Below are 15,816 nucleotides of genomic sequence, written 5' to 3' on the forward strand. Positions count from 1 at the left end.
ACGCCACAGCTAGCGCAACACCGGCTCCACAGAACCTCACAGAGACTCCAGGAACGTCGCGCACGCGTCATGCACGTACGCACCACCGCTGCGTCTAGCTGTCATCAAGCGCTACCACGAATGTAATGCTTGGCATGTGGAACATGATTATATCGATGGATATGACGATGGGTACTAGTAGCAAAGAGCAAAGCGACGACAAAACATTTAAATAATCAATTTCATACTTGTACGAATGAATAGTGATGTGTCCTTCATTGCTCATGTAGAAAGAAATCCTGCATCTGCGCTATGGTTCAAGCCTCGAGCGACCTTAAAGCTTCGCCAGTTTTTTAAGCGCTCTTTTTTCATTTTCTTTCGGAAAAATGGAGCACACATGTACTTTTAATTAAAAACATTGAAAATACCGGGTGTGTATCGAGGATATTCCTCAAATAAACCTGGTATATTTTGTGCTGAACGATGTTCAGATTCATTTTATAGCCTATATAAACGTCTCGCTAAAAACCTCTTTACACTTTCGCTGGGCGGGGTAATGTAGGGACAAACTGACAAACCAAAATTTACGTGTTTGAGTAGCTCAAGAAAGACTATCGTCTTATAAAGCAGAATACAATCTATTCTGAGCACAGGAACATCACGAGGCCCAGGCACTTCAGAGTCAGAGAACACCAAACGTGCGTTGTCTTTGCGGAAACTTTAGGTCGAAGCATGTTTTGCGGTCCTTGTAGGGACGCTTGCTTATATCGCGGGAAACGCAGCTCCTATTTTTTATTCATTGGTGATTGCCCCTATAAAGAAACTTAAATGGGTCCTTGGAATCGACATTAGCACCCTACGTGAACATATACTTCCTAAAGGCACTAGGGCGCGTAGGTATAACAAAACTAGGATGGCCTATTAACAGGAGCCTTGTGGATATCTGCTTCCAGCGTGCATTGTGGCATACACGATGGATGCCTTAAGCCTTACACCTATATTTCCTATCAGCCTATGAGAAGCGTTCTCCATTCAATCCCTTAACAGTGTATAAGCTCCTCTTTTATGTAGATGCAACCTTTCATCACAGCCAATCTCTGCCGGTTTAGGCATTATGAACTGGTGCGTCGGCCGGGCTTTACACTGAGAGGGAGGCCGTAAATTTACGTCTTTTAGTCGATCGATTCATTTGAACCAGGCGGAGTGATTTTTCTGCTACCGCAAAGTCAAAGCAGAAACGGAGAGCGTGTCCGTACCGGTTGGTTGAATCCGATGGACATGCGAATGTTATCTATCGCCATGGCAACGTCCTTGAAATTCCCGTTCGAACACACGTTCTCCACGAGGTTCACTTCCCGCTCCAGGTCGGGATCCATAGGCGTGTCCACGACCCGCGGACCTCGCGTCGGCTGCGTAGACCCGTGGGCCCTCTTGTTCCCTAGGAGACGACGGACAACGCACCTGCGAATCCCCGAGTCGCAATACGTTACCTATGACAATTTAGATCATTTATTTTATGTACTATCAATGACCGAGACCCATTGAGAAACCTGGGGGTTGGTTCTCAGAGATGGCGGCAGTCGAATAAAAGTTGTTCGAGAGTAAATAAACAGACCAAGAAAAATAAACCGGAACTCAAGATTACGTAGATAAAAGGAAAAATACGTTTGCCTTTGAACGACCGCAAGCTAATTTACCACACAGCCCGATTGTGCGCACGGTGCAGTATGCAGACACCAATGCGGTTAGACCGCAGGAGCCCTAGTGTTTATCTACTGTGAAGCGTTGTCACACGTAGTGCGCAAGCCTTGGCAGCTTTTTCTGAAGCTTCACGCGCTCTCTCGGCCTCCCACGGGTAACAGGCACATAACAATGGGTTTTATTTGTGTGTATCTTGCTGCCTATAAACTAGCGAAACTGCCGCGGTGCCAGAAATGCGGCGTGAAAATTCCGGTTCCTAAGTTCCCATTGGCTGAGATGTGTTCTACAGCAAGTGTTTTAAAGCAAAGGAAATGATCGCGCTCGGACAGGCAACGCCTGCGCATGCGTGCGCAGCTATGCGAAAAAGGGAAAGGACGCCGACGGAACCGCCGGATGTTGGGAACTCCTGCCGCTTTCCCTCCCCTCGCCCAGAGAACCAGCAGTCACCGGTGATATAGGGCGCCCTGCGTGGCGCACATTGTCCTGCAGCGTTCGGCTGGACACTCAGGGGCATTCGAATGAACATTAATGCTTTCTCACTGGAAACGCACAGGGAGCGCTCATGTGGCTTCTGGAATTACTTGTATTCTTTCTCGACAACCTTCCGGATTTTTCTCATCTATTGCCCTTTCCTAACCGAAAACAAAATGTTCCACCACCCAGTGGGTTTCGCTGCTGGTTGTAAAGCTGGATGTGTAAAGTCGTCCACCGCCTTAGCTGGAGCAACACTTCGCTCACTAATCCGCCTTCTCCTGTACCAACGGAGGGATATTCGGTCTACTGCTGCATCGCTCACAACTTTAAAGCGGCGTTTAAGTCCTCGACATTAGTTTAAAGAGGTTTTTGTTTGGTTTTTCAAGATTTTCCACGCTGAAGTGCAATATGCTGCTTTAGCTAAAAGGGCGGACGACTGCACGTTCTATGCCGTAGTGTCAATTGCTGCCGAAAACTAAATAAAGGGCTGATTTCACAAAGTGTTCGCTGCCGCATTAGATGATGAATTCGGGGCCCGTACCACCGCAGCCTGTAGGCCAGTTGCGAGTCGAGCAGAGCCAGCACGACCAGGAAAAACGTGCCCACGGCGAGCAGGCTGGCCAAGTCGTAGAAGCCGGAATCCTTGAAGGGCTCCAACGGGTACACGGTTCTCGCCGTGTCGTTGTCGGAGAGGGCTGCGTGCGCGTAGCGTGCAGCGTTGTCTGCATGCTTGAACAAAATCTCTGCACGTGCATTGGCATGTCTTCGACCGAATTTTTCAGTAAACACCTCATTGCAGTTTAGTAAGAGTAGCAATAAATTTTCTTCTTGAGCATAGGTAATTGACCTTTCCTTCTAACTCTAAGACATTCGAAAAACCGGCCAGATTATTGACATCTGTAAGGGAGTGCCGAACACCAATGGGGCTATGGGGCGCTGATATTCGGTGACAAAAAAATGTGTAAAAATTGAACGGGCAAATTCACATATCGGACGTTAACATTCTTTTAAGAAGCTGAACCTCGCGCACGTTCCGCTACGTGACTTACTTTGAAGACCCGGTGCCCCGACCCTAGAGCTTTTTTCAGGAAAAGAGGGTAGAAGGGTACTTTTAGTCCATCAAGTCTAGATAAGGCCCTTTATATTAGTTATACCATTGCGCCAATCTACACCTAAGGCATTTCTTCTATTTCTTCACACTGTAGTCATGTTTAGTCGTAAGAGTGAGTTGCGGACAGCCAAGTAATATTTACTTGTCTTCAAGAAACACACATTATTGGTGGTGAGCGCCGGCAGCGCCCCTAGGGTAGTAAACTTGGAGAAGAATGAAGCGTGCGCTTCAATACCTCTGCAGCACTGCGAGATTCTCTCGTGGTCCACGAAGTAGGAATGTTGGCAGGCCTTGGCGAGGAGCTCGTCTTTGTTCTGGCAGATGGCGTTGTGTCTGTACAGTATCAGCTGCTGCACCACGGCCCGGACGAGCGAGTAGGTGGGGAACCAGCGGCAGAAAAGGCCCCACGCAAAGATGGCCACGGAGGCGACCGTCGTCCCATTGCTCTTCGCGAGCAGCTGCAGGATCTCGGCACTCAGGGATCCCGTTATACCTACGAAGAGAGCGGACGAGACGGGCACGAAATCCGAAAATATGCTACACTTCCGAAAAATTTCGGTCGCACTTCTGGTGCCACTGATATTCTTTCTTGTGATGACAAAAGTCACACCTAAACCCACCCACACTCATTTTGAACTTGCCAATATCTGTCTAAAGATTAAAGAAATTGTTTTGCCGGCTCTGTCGTCAAACGTGCTTCTGTTGCACTGTAGATTTAGGCTGCTGCTTCACATTCTTTGGCGCATAATTGACGCAGTCCGAGAACTTTTTTTTGGGACTGTACATTGCATACAGTTGGGAAGTGTTTAATTCAGCTTAGGTAGTCAACCAGATTAACCTTAGGCTACATTCAGTGGGTGACCCTAAAGTCCCCGCACGTGATGGGAAGTGGTTAGTTATAGTCTCCTGTCACCTCCATCACGTAAAAATAGGGCACTTTTCCTGCAAATTACAACACAGCAGCAGCATCCCACATGATTCCGGAGTAGCGTTTAGCCTGCATTTTGCCTCTTTTTATTTGCATCTATTTAACGTCGGATGATGGATGCTGTTAATTGTCAGGTGTCCGGAAGTGAATAAAACAGACAAAGCTCAAACTCTAGACGAGCTCACAGAGAAAATATGGCGGGATACGCGCAAAGGCTGTTGTAGAGATTGCTAGGCTACACGATGAGTTTCCACTACTACAATCAACACTACTACAACTATTCCTGCCATCATCCTAGTCATAATCCTCATGGCACCATAACGTGGTCGACGACGTGGCCACGATGACGCCATAGCTCGGCTAGCTTCCAGCCAGAGATGCTTCTCCTACCGACAACCACGCCGTGAAGCCACTAAGATCTACCGTACACGTAATGCTTTGTAGCTACAATAGTCACGAAATTATTGGGTCGACTCACCCGCGAAGAAGAGCGCAATCGCGAAGAAGGAAAAGGCGCGGGATGTGCTCCGAAACATCGCAGAGACGAGGTAGGCAAGAGGCAGGCTGGCGAACGCGTTGGCCAGGAAGAGAATCAGGATGGAGACTGCGTCGCGCAGAACATCGTTGCACGGCACTGAACTGCCTGACAGAAACACGACAGAAACGCTGTGTGCCACACGTAACGTTACAGGAAAAGACCCCGAACCACCATTCGCTAAAAGCGAACTTGGGGGCTTTCACAATTATGTAGCGTTCGAAGTCTACTTTTTATGGTGGTATGAACACATTTTATACCTATATTATTTTACCACGATTCGGTAGATGTTTAGAGTGACCAGTGGACAAAGATTCTCACCTAGGTGTTACTTTTTGTGTGCGTTCTTACGGTTCACACCATCTGCTTGTCCATAGCTCCGCAATTTTGTAAGCAGGATGGCTTACCTTCTTATGCGACGACTGTCTCAGTACGCACATATTTTGGTTTGGATTTTTTAAAGTTGAAGGCTCGCGCTCTGACGTCCCACTCTTCACATTGATGAATAAGCTTGACCGCTAACAATTTCCTTTCAGTTTGCAGAATTAGACTTGGTAACTGGATCTAGGTTCGCTTTTTAATTGCATAAAGTAGTTGCAAAGTTCCTGCAGGCTTCTTGTCGTGTTTCTTTGCTTTGATAGACTTCATCCACTTTATGGAGGTCAATGCGTAGTTTCCTAACTTTGCTTGCAAATATATCAACTCATGGAGAATATAAGTCAGGCTGTTTCGTCCGTACCGTGGTACACCAGGTCCATGTCGGCGTGGTTCAGGTATATGAGCAGGGCAAGAAGCACGCTCGTCCAGACCGCCGTGAAGAAGTCGAAAAGGAAGTGTCCCATCCAGTAGAGGCACCCCGACATGCCGCTCATGAGCTGCAGGTTCTTGAGGCCGCTTTCCCTCTCGACCATGGGCAGCACCACGTGACCAGCCATGTGCGAGCTCATCGCGAGCGACAGGAACAGGGAGTACAGCACTCGCGTGGTTGCGGCGCGCGTTGCGAACAGCTCCGACTCGTAGCCCTGGCTATGAGGACCTGCAAGCAATGTTTCGGATTGAGGGAAGGACTCATCCAGAGCAGTGGAGGCCACGTGAGGCTGCCAGCTTAATTTGCGCGGTGTGTGAAGTGCTGCTCGTCACTACAAACCAGCAAAGAAAAAGTAGGCCCACATGCCCAGAATATTTCGTCCAGAGAGGAGATACATAACCTAGCCTACAGCATTTCTTTTGCAAGTGAAAATTGACGGGAATGCGAACACACTTCTCGAAGTGAAGGGTTATTCTGTGCTCTGTGCAAGTAGTACCAAAAGCGTTAAAAGTTCAAACAACATATTCTACCACAATGCGCCACTAAAAGTTTCTAAAAGCGTAACTGTAATACAGCTTTTAGTAAGGTTATATTTAAGAAATGATAGGCGAAAAGAAATGTACAAAATAACAGAAGAGAACCGAGACGATACAGCAGCGATATATACGGTCAGGACGGCGGTTTCAGTGTCGGTGCGATACCCGCCTACAAGGCTAGGTCACAGCAGAACCCCTGCACAGCACTGTGTATATGGTCGCGTTCTTTCTGGCTGTGTGCTGCTGCCATTTTAGAAACCTCCTTCAAACTTCACTTTGGGCTAAAATCCAGTTAATTCCAGTTAGAACACCCGGAAGAAACCGTGCAAAGAGCAAACCGCCGATAGTCCTGGAATAGAGGTAGTAATGATGTGGTCCTTCGAAACGCGAGCTACCGACGAGGACAACAGAAAGACGACGAAAACGAAGGAGCAGGCAAAGTGTTATACCAACCCGCCCAGGCAACCACCTTTGCAAAAATGTGCCCTGGTGATATTCCCTGTGTGGTTTGCTAAGTCGTTAGGAATATAAGTGTAATAATTACCAGGAAGCGGGGCAATGAATTAAGACGCCGATATGAACAAAAATTCGTGTCACATCGTTCCTAATGTCATGCAGGCGAGTTCAATTTTAAAATGATCTTTTCCGTTTATTCGAAGAAATGGTTCTCAATTCTCGACGTAGCAGATATCGAAACCTGTGTGCAAATTTATGCGGCGGTGTACGACGGAGTCCCGTGCTCTAGCGACATGGGCGGGGGGTTGACTTGTGATCATGATTTCCCTGACCCGCTTCTGTTCTATCTTGAGCTATATAGCTGCCTGCGACTTCGCAGTATCAGTTTTTTACAATAAAGTGGGGAAAGGAAACGCATTACTTAAATTTTACTAATCATGCATCGGTAAATAAAACATCTTTTGCAGCCGAACGGACGCGCAGAGGGCTACGGGAGGTACAGGCTTATGTCTGAAGCCAAGGTGTTGGTAGTCTCCGAGGTCTCTTGCTGAAGGTATGCAGCAAACATTGAACAATACCGTACCACGCAGTTTCTGGCTTTTACCGTGTGAGCTAATCAGGGTGCTAGCATGGACCCTGCTAGCATAGGGTGCTAAGGATAAGACATGAATATGAAGGGTACCTAGCGTTGTTGCAATAAACCACTTACTGCATTCCTTAAGACAGCCCTGCGACTGTTTGAAGAAGTGAGAGATGCAACCTTCGGGATGCTGACTTGTGATTTTATCATGAACCCAATCTACACACTCTTGGTTACGAAGCTTTTATGCGGCTTGTCCAAGTCACGCGTCTCGTCAGAAAGTTTGTCCACACCCCTTTTCCATTCGTAGATGCAATAGACTCACCCGCCGGAAGCGACAGCCTGCCGTTGACGCGCTCGAACGGCGTCACATGGCCGGTGCCGTTGGCGACGACGAGTGGCGAGTTTACGAGCGTGACGAATGGTTCCTTCTTGCGCGTCAGGTTCCTCAGAAGCGCCGTGTGGAAGAGGCTTGTGACGACGGAGGCACTGTGCGGACACTGGCCGTTGTACCACAGGTACACGGGCAGTCGGCCGTTGCTGCAAGAGGAGCCGCCGTGAGCTCGCATCAGTTACCACTTAGCCATTAGTTGTGTACCTACCGCTTACCTTCGTTACACCAAATACAAATACGGCTTTTTTAAATAACATAACTGCAGCCATCTGCTCCGGCACAAACGAATGAAAATTATGGCCGTTCTACTCAACGTGAAAGCTGTCAAGTATTGAGCAGTGATTAGCCAAAGGGGCTGTGGCACCTTATCGTGACTAGTTAGGTATCAGCCTGCCGTTGATACCGAAAATAGTCAAGAGAGGGTGGGGAGCAGCTGAAAACGCCTATACGGCAGACTGCATTGAGTTTTGATAATTTTGGGGTAATTATGTGTTATTTTATTTTTATTTCATGTTATTGCGTACTTATTTGCGACCTAGCAACGGCAGCGTCCGTGGCAACGACACAGCTCGAAGATCACCCCCAATACTTTGTATATCAATAACGGGTGCCTGTTTAACGGAATGGGAATGACGTCAGCTTCGTAACGCGAGGTCCCCAGGTTCCATTCCGCTCTATCGAAGCTTTTGTTTGGGTACGTGACGCCACCTGACTGCGGTGGTGAGATACCGTCACCCATGATGAGCTACGACGACAAGCCAGGCACATAAAGTGCTCCGCACTTAAGAGAAAAACACTGGTGACCACCACGTGTGCGTTGTGTCAACTAAGCCCTGCCTACTTCTTGTTTGGTGAAAAGAATGACAAGCCTTTTTCGACGCAAAAAAAAATCAGGAAGAATTGCTGTGTTCAGCGTGCCTTACTTTAGTCGCAGGAGGCTGATGCCAAACTGCTGCTCGATGATGTAGCTGTGAAGATGGTAGCTGGCCATGCGGGAAAGGTCGGATTCCAGAGAGTTGCCCGTGGGAGAAAACACCATCACGTTGTGTTCGGCCATCAGCGGCGCCAGGACCTCCTCGGCGAATTTCATGCTGCGTCTAAAATGCGGGGCAATGGTACGGTCCCTCGTCCGCATGTACATGTGTAGCGCACCCCTTCGGAACTAATTTAAACTTCTACTATTGAGGTATGCTAATGTAGCACGCTTCATCTACAAAACGCTATTTAGGATCCCCCTCCCAATGTTTAGAATCAAGACCTGTTAGAAATCAAAGCCATTCCACTCAACGTGAAAGCTGCGGAAGTGCAAAGTAGTGATTTCCCCTGATGTGCTAGGGCGCCGTAATCCGCTCACTGCTACCACCCATCACGTTCTTCGCCTCCCCGTCTCACTCCTGTCTTGATGAATTGAATGGAGGTTTGTCCACTACAAATCGAATTTCGCGCCTTAGCAGTCCTCGCACGCCCTTTGCCTGCAACTGCGCAAGCGGGAATTCTGTTCTTTTTGCGCTTGCTACCATCTCGCATGTGCCGGCACCTTACTGCGCATTTTGGAACGCGTCGTTTCTGGCCGGCACTTTTTAAAGACGATAGTCTTTCTTGGGCTCCTTAAACCCAGAAATTTTGGTCTGTCTGTATGTCTGTATGTCTGTCCGTCTGTCTGTCTGTGACTCGATTCAGCCACCCGGCCAAAGCAAAACAACGCCTGCCCATTAGTCTTATATAGTCACAGCTAAATCTACCCGTCTATGTCCGGTGTAAGGTTCATACTTGTCAACATTGTTGAAGAAGAACAAGACATTACGCAAATATGAGACAGCAAATCAATACAGAAGTGATATTTGCAGTGTTCCTTTATAAAAAAATCAAACATGCTTGCTTTTGCGAAATTAAATACTTCATCAACTGCAGAAAAAGAATTCACTTCGCCGTCGCCTACTGTCGCCCGCGCCACTATAGCTTCTTGCGCCATTTTAAGAAATCAACCGGCAACAGTTACGCAAAGTTCCACTAGAACCGTTCCACGTTCTGCTTGCAACGCACGTGGAGTAGGGAAACGCGGTTCTATAAACGTTGAAGTAGGGCGCCTCGATTAACGCGCGTCTCCGCCGTACAGCAGCGTTCGCATCAAGACACCCGGTTTGGAGCAGTGGAACGCGGGAAATTTAAAATGATTTAAGCAAACCTTTGGCGTCTTTACCTTGGGAGGAGCGCGACGCAAGAGGAACAACATGAGAGGTGAGCGGCAAAGCGAAGGGAGGCATTTACTTCGAAATAGCCGATAAAGACTATCGTCTTTTGACGACATTTGCAACGAAAGGAGCAGATACGCGGCCAATTTTTTGCCTACTATTCAAAAGGCAACCCAATTGGCGTTCCCAACTAAATGAACGCGGGGGTGGCAGTTGTATATGCAGGTTTTTAATGTACCAGCAGATATAAATGGGAGATGTATGGCAAACACTAGAAGTTCAGGAATTTCGAACTGTTATTTTTTACTGTATAAACCGTTTGTTTTTCGAAGCCTCTGTTTCGGTCCGTTACGCCGTAACAACGTGGGGTTAAATGGGAGATGTATGGCCATCGCCTTCTGTATTTTTACGGTGCAAAACGCATCGCGCACTTCCCAATGGGAGTGAGTGGTACGCCTGCAGTGTCCACATGTTGCGAGGTGGGGCCCCGAGCTGAACCGGGATCACGCAACCGTAACTGACTTCGAGAGCGGTTTGTGCCTTGTTGCTAAGGCAACCGATGCTTGAGATTGTCAAAGAAATGGCGCTCGCGCCAGCGCTAGAAAGCTCAGAGCCGCGGCGGAGCATGTTTTGCCAACGTTGCCACTCTTCACCACGCGTCGCCCCAAGCTGAACTGGTCACATGATTGAAGCGCTGGGAAGGCGACCGATTGGGGAAGAGTGGCCAGAGTAGGAGAGGACTTGGTTGGCCGGTCCGGGCTGATGTGTTTGGCATTGTAAAAATACAGGAGGCGATGGTACGGCAAATACTAGAAGTTCAGGAATTTCGAACTGTTATTTTTGACTATATAAACTGCTTGTTTTTCGAAGCCTCTGTTTCGGTCAATTACGCCGGAACATCTTGGGGTTATACTTGGATCCATTATCTCCCTGCGCCACCTTATTCCGGCATTCACTTGACATTGTTACAGCGAACGAGCTTCAACGACAAGACGGGCCCCTAAAGTGTTCTGCCCTTAAATTAAAGCCGTTCCACTCAATGTGAAAGCTGCCGGAAGTTCAGAGCAGTGATTCGCCATTATGGGCTGGAGCGCCGTTACCCCCTCACAGCTACCACACAATGCAATTAAAATTTCCTGCCATCGCAGTGCTCGCGCGGCCTCAGCCTGAAACTGCGCTAGCTGGAGTTCTGTTCTTTTAGGTGCGGAGCTCCTTAAGTCATGGGTCTGTCCATCCCTTGTGTCTCGTGGTACGTGACCGCCGCATGCTTTCGGAGATGTCGCAAAGTGGGCCGCGTTGCACGCGCAAGAACCGGCTGCAACCGGCAGCGCAAAATCGGCACCGGGAGCGCGAGCTTGTCTGTGTTCGCCAACGGAGGCGCGAGCGCACGTGCACTGCGAGGGGGAGATCACGCCACGAACGCAGGCAGTCGTTCTCGGAGATCGAACGAGACGCAAGGACCTTTGCTCGTTTCCTCTCGTCTTGTTCGGGCACAAGTTCGCCCTAAATAAAAGTTCTTTCTTTACCGTTGTGTCCCATCCTACGTGACGAATTGTGGTATAGGTGCGGGGTAGTCCCCGATGGCGCGGGGTCTTTCACCAGGTCTGGGCCTGGGAGCATTGACTCCGAAAATAAAAGTTGATTTGTACAATGTACGCACACAGTCTTACGTCTTTCTTAATGATGTAATGGGCGAACTTTCACGGGAGAGTTACGGTTACCGATGATCTCCCCCTCTCGAGCTTCGCCCCACTTATCATCATTCATTCCGTGGATATGGCGTGATTTTTTTTGTGCCTGCTTGTGCTCCCGCACATGCCGGCGTTGCACTGCCACTCTTTTCCGCTTACTATCGTAAAAACGAACCCAACGAGCGTTCCTAACTAAGGGAACGTGGGCGCTTCCGGTCAGTTATGTATACTTTGTCTCGGGTGTACGTACGGTTTTCTTTGCTCTAAACAACGGGGAGATGTAAGACAAGCTCCAACGGTTAACGAGCTTCGAAGGCTTGTTACTATATAAACAGCTTGGCTTTCGAAGCCTCTGCGCTGCGCCGCGACGGCAGCCGCTCCGACGGAACGCCGTCTTGCTCTACTTGGGTCCAGCGAGCAAGCTACGATGGCAAGGTGAGCACCTAAAGTGCTCCGCACTTTAAAAAAAACCTACTAATCCAAAACAGTTTCACCCGTAGCACAAGTTCTATTCCATCAAGATTTTCTATAATTCCGCCAAGAACAAGAACACAGCGCTAGAAACAATCTAAGTTACTACTACCGTGTTTTCGAACAGAGGGCAAACAACTGCAACGAAAGCTTCTTCTAAGCATGCCACCTACTGGCTCCAGCTGTGGGCCCAAATCCCCGCTGGCGGTGCGCCTTACTTGAATGTCAGTGTGTCTTTGTCGGAAAGTTTGGAAACTTTCGCCTGCTCTCGCACGGCACATTTGGTATAACGGAATCAGTTTCTATAGCCAGCAATGCTGAGGAGGATAATTCATAAACATATCAGTTTGAACACCTTTCTGACGAATAAAGGAACTTGATTATTTGATCCTTCGTGTCAGAGGAATTAATGGCAAATATTTTTGCTCTTCTTCTTAAAGAGAATGTTTTCCATACCCCAGAAGGCCATTCGGTAAAGAAAAATCCTGTCTTAATCCTAGGCAACAAGTTTTTTTTTGTGAAAGCGCAAGTGCCTTGTCCCGTGCAGAGCGGGCCTACACTTGAACCCGCCGTAACCGTGAGCCCCAATAGCCAAATATTTAGACGAGGCATGGCGTCTGTGGCGGGGCCCCGTAAACCAAGAAGGGTTCCCACCTGTCCTTCTGCACCTCGATGAATCCAGACACGGTGTCGAAGAAGGTTTCGGGCACGTATGTCAAGTTGGCCTTCTCCGTAGCGAGGACTGGCAGGAAGAGGCGTTCGTACACCACCAGCATCGCCATCGAGAGGAGCGGAATGGCCAGAGTGAAGACCTTGGTCCAGCAGACACGGCGCCACATCAGAGCGCGCTTGACGATCAGCACCCACAGCAGGCTGGACGCACTGGTCTTCGAACAACGCGCAGAGCACAGATCCTTGGCGGTGGCCATTGCTGGGAGGAATGAAAAGGGAGTCACTCTTCTTTTTTGGTTTACAGCTCAAATGATTCTATCAAAGAGCCCCACCCCCTGTTCAGCCTGCAAGCCTAATCGGCGACTCAATGCCTGAACACTTAAGCCTTCCCTGACATAACGATGGGGAGTAACGGCCTCAAGTATACAGGGATTGTGAGTAATGTCAATAAAGTTGTAAAGTCACTTTCACTTGCGTCGACCTTAATCTGAGACTTCAGTGCAGTACTTTGTAGTGGAGCTGCTGGAGCAGCAGTACGTCCGAGAATAGTGCATGTAGTAACCGAAGAGAGACTGCAACAAGGCAAGGACAAAAGTTAACATAAGCATTGTATTCTCATTACCTAACCAGCTATTCATTCAAACATCACACAGGTGCACCGGTGATTCATGCTTTGTTCACGAGACTGTCTGCCATACTTTCTCTCGACGCGTGCTGCAAGAAATATGGTCAAACCGAGCGGATTCGAACCCGGGGGAACGTTTGCACTCGCGCGGAAAGTTTTTTCATTACGGACATCGCTAAGCCTAAGCGTGAGCCTGATTCTTTTCGTATCGAATTCAAACTTTCAATCCAACCACTCATCGGACGGCAGTTAACAAAAATGCTCCAGTGGGAAGGTACGGTACAGAGAAACCAAAAATGTTATTACAAAATTATATTGATCAATGACGAATTTTTTGCTTTAAAATTGAATGTCTCATATAAAACAACAAACATTTAGGACAGCGTTTCGTGACGGTCATTAACAGAAAATGGTTTGGGCACAGTACAAATTCCGGGCTTTTTCGGAATAGGCCATGACATTAGTGTGCTTATTTTGCAACATGGCGCAGTTCCACAAAACCTGATGCGCGTGAAAATGGTTGTCATGTACCCCACATCACAGCACCCACCTTCCTTATCTCTGGCCAACTCCTGGCGAGCCAGAGCCTCCGAAGTGCGAGTGTCCCCAGAACCGGATTTGCTCTGCAAATCGGGACCAGACGTCATCCTGGAAGAAAAAAAATACCAGAGAGGTAGACAACAGTAAAAAATGAGTATAAAAATACATCTTAGTGTACAAAACACAAAAAACGTTCAGAGATGTACATATATGAAATTACAAGAGCGTGATCAATGGCCTTCGACGAATTCAAAATGGGAAAGTGCCCGCACGATTTGGGTACCAAGACTCGTGCTAACCACTGCTACATTTTTGGCAGTTTTTTAGGAAATAAACATACATAAGACATACATGCAAAACAGAGTGGGTGTGGCAGCGAACTGCAACTTTTATAAGCAGTGTTGGATATATATTTATGTGCATAGCCTCATGTGTGCATGAAATTTGCGTTGTTGGAATCAGCAAAGAAATCGTGCACAGTAAATGCGATGCTTTCACCAATACGAAGACAGTCAATTTTGCACGCTGATATACACTAGGTAGACTGAGTAAAAGCTCTCACCACTCCAACTCACAATGCTTTCGGAGGACGCACACCAGGAAATATCGGTCTCACACACAACCAGCTGAATCGGCCCAAACCCATCACTCCGCAAAAGTATGTCCAGGCACAATTCGGTGACATTGAGACCTCGCCACTAAGCCTCGCAGCTATACGTCGGCAACGAGCAACGCCTCGCCCTCCGAGCCGGCGGCATTTGTTTAGCTCGTAGCAATGAGTTATGAATTGACCCTTAAAGGGGTAATAACCACACCAATAATAATATATATATATATATATCGTATAAAAAAATTAATATTCATACTAGAAGGGGGAGGCTATGGCGGTGTGCTGCTGAGTCCAAGGACGGGGGTTCGTATCCCGGCCGCGTCGGCCGCTTTTCGGATGCAGGCGAAAACCAGGAACGCGTGAGTGTTCGAAATTTCTGCGCACGCTAAAGATCCCCAAGTGGTTAAAATTAATCCGGAGCCCTCCACTACGGCATGCCTTACTGCCTCTGTAGCGTCGTCGCGTTAAATCCCGCAGTCAAACAATCAATTAGAAGACAGAGGTACGAGTACGTTGCTTGAAGAAGCTCCCACCTATCATACAGCAGAAACTATTTCAGCAGTATTTATAGGCACATTGTGGAGTCCACTTACTTCGTTTTATAACTATGAATTAAAGTTTAAAGCCTTAGATCAGTGGTCATGAGTGGCAGAAGACAAAACGTATGCTGCAGGGACGACCACTGCACTATCTGCCCTAATGTCACCCCGCTGGTGTCCGGATGTGTGTAACGTTGTCGCACCACTGAAAATTTTGACTCTCCCAATTTTAGTTCTTAACGCTCGCTTTGTGTTTGCCTCCATGAGTATAATGCTAACTAAAAGTGCCGGCGAACCCGAAAATTTTTAACGTTGAAGTTGACAGTGTGACGACACAGCCGGGCATCAGCAATTGCCGGGGAGGATGATGCGGGGGGAAAAATACCTGCGAACACTCTTTACTTTTCAAAAAAAAGAACGTAAATCCGGCGACAGAACTTCGGTCGTGGTATTCTCGTTTTGGGCTTTTATGCGGCAAAAGGATTGGACAATATTTACCTCTCACAAAAGTGATTCTTCAATATGGTCAACGGAGAATATTTCTATAGAACTAGATTGTCGTGTCTCCCTATTATGGCATTGAAAGATTTGCTTTGACAAAAAAAAAAATACGGTAAATTTACTTTTTTATTTTTGTTACCCCAAGAACCCCATACAAAGGGGCATGAAAGAGGGTCGGGTAAGGAATATATCACAGAAACATGTTTCTTTGTTATATTGAATAAAAGGAAAAAAAAGGCAGATTCATGGCATCATACAAGTTGTAAAATTCATAGATAACGTAGCACCAAGGTAAAGATCGTAAATTTGGTACAATGAAGCCATGACGTGCAGTGCTGACTTGAACAGTTCAGGGTCGCTTATTTGTACACCATAGTCAGGCAGATGATTCCAAAGTTTTCGCACGTTATAAAGAATTATTTCATGAATGAGATGCTTCTAGGGCGCGGATATGATAGTTTCACTGAATTATG

At 47.6% G+C, this 15,816-nt stretch overlaps 1 protein-coding gene across 1 annotated transcript in view; it reads right to left on the minus strand.

Annotated features, from left to right (window-relative positions):
* LOC144161742 (phospholipid-transporting ATPase ABCA3-like) overlaps positions 1 to 15,816 on the minus strand; it is a 74,967-nt gene that overhangs the window by 14,982 nt on the left and 44,169 nt on the right. Inside the window, exons 16-24 of the mRNA XM_077692349.1 lie at positions 13,704 to 13,801; positions 12,511 to 12,787; positions 8,426 to 8,599; positions 7,434 to 7,648; positions 5,468 to 5,764; positions 4,672 to 4,797; positions 3,501 to 3,758; positions 2,696 to 2,849; positions 1,236 to 1,440 (exon numbers count right to left, since the gene is read on the minus strand). Of these exons, the coding sequence (XP_077548475.1) occupies positions 1,236 to 1,440; positions 2,696 to 2,849; positions 3,501 to 3,758; positions 4,672 to 4,797; positions 5,468 to 5,764; positions 7,434 to 7,648; positions 8,426 to 8,599; positions 12,511 to 12,787; positions 13,704 to 13,801 (1,804 nt within the window). The remainder of the gene's footprint in view (positions 1 to 1,235; positions 1,441 to 2,695; positions 2,850 to 3,500; positions 3,759 to 4,671; positions 4,798 to 5,467; positions 5,765 to 7,433; positions 7,649 to 8,425; positions 8,600 to 12,510; positions 12,788 to 13,703; positions 13,802 to 15,816) is intronic.

This window comes from Haemaphysalis longicornis, unplaced genomic scaffold (genome assembly GCF_048455015.1).
Source record: "Haemaphysalis longicornis isolate Haplotype H1 unplaced genomic scaffold, Haemaphysalis longicornis Haplotype H1 scaffold_12, whole genome shotgun sequence".
NCBI classification, from domain to species: domain Eukaryota; kingdom Metazoa; phylum Arthropoda; class Arachnida; order Ixodida; family Ixodidae; genus Haemaphysalis; species Haemaphysalis longicornis.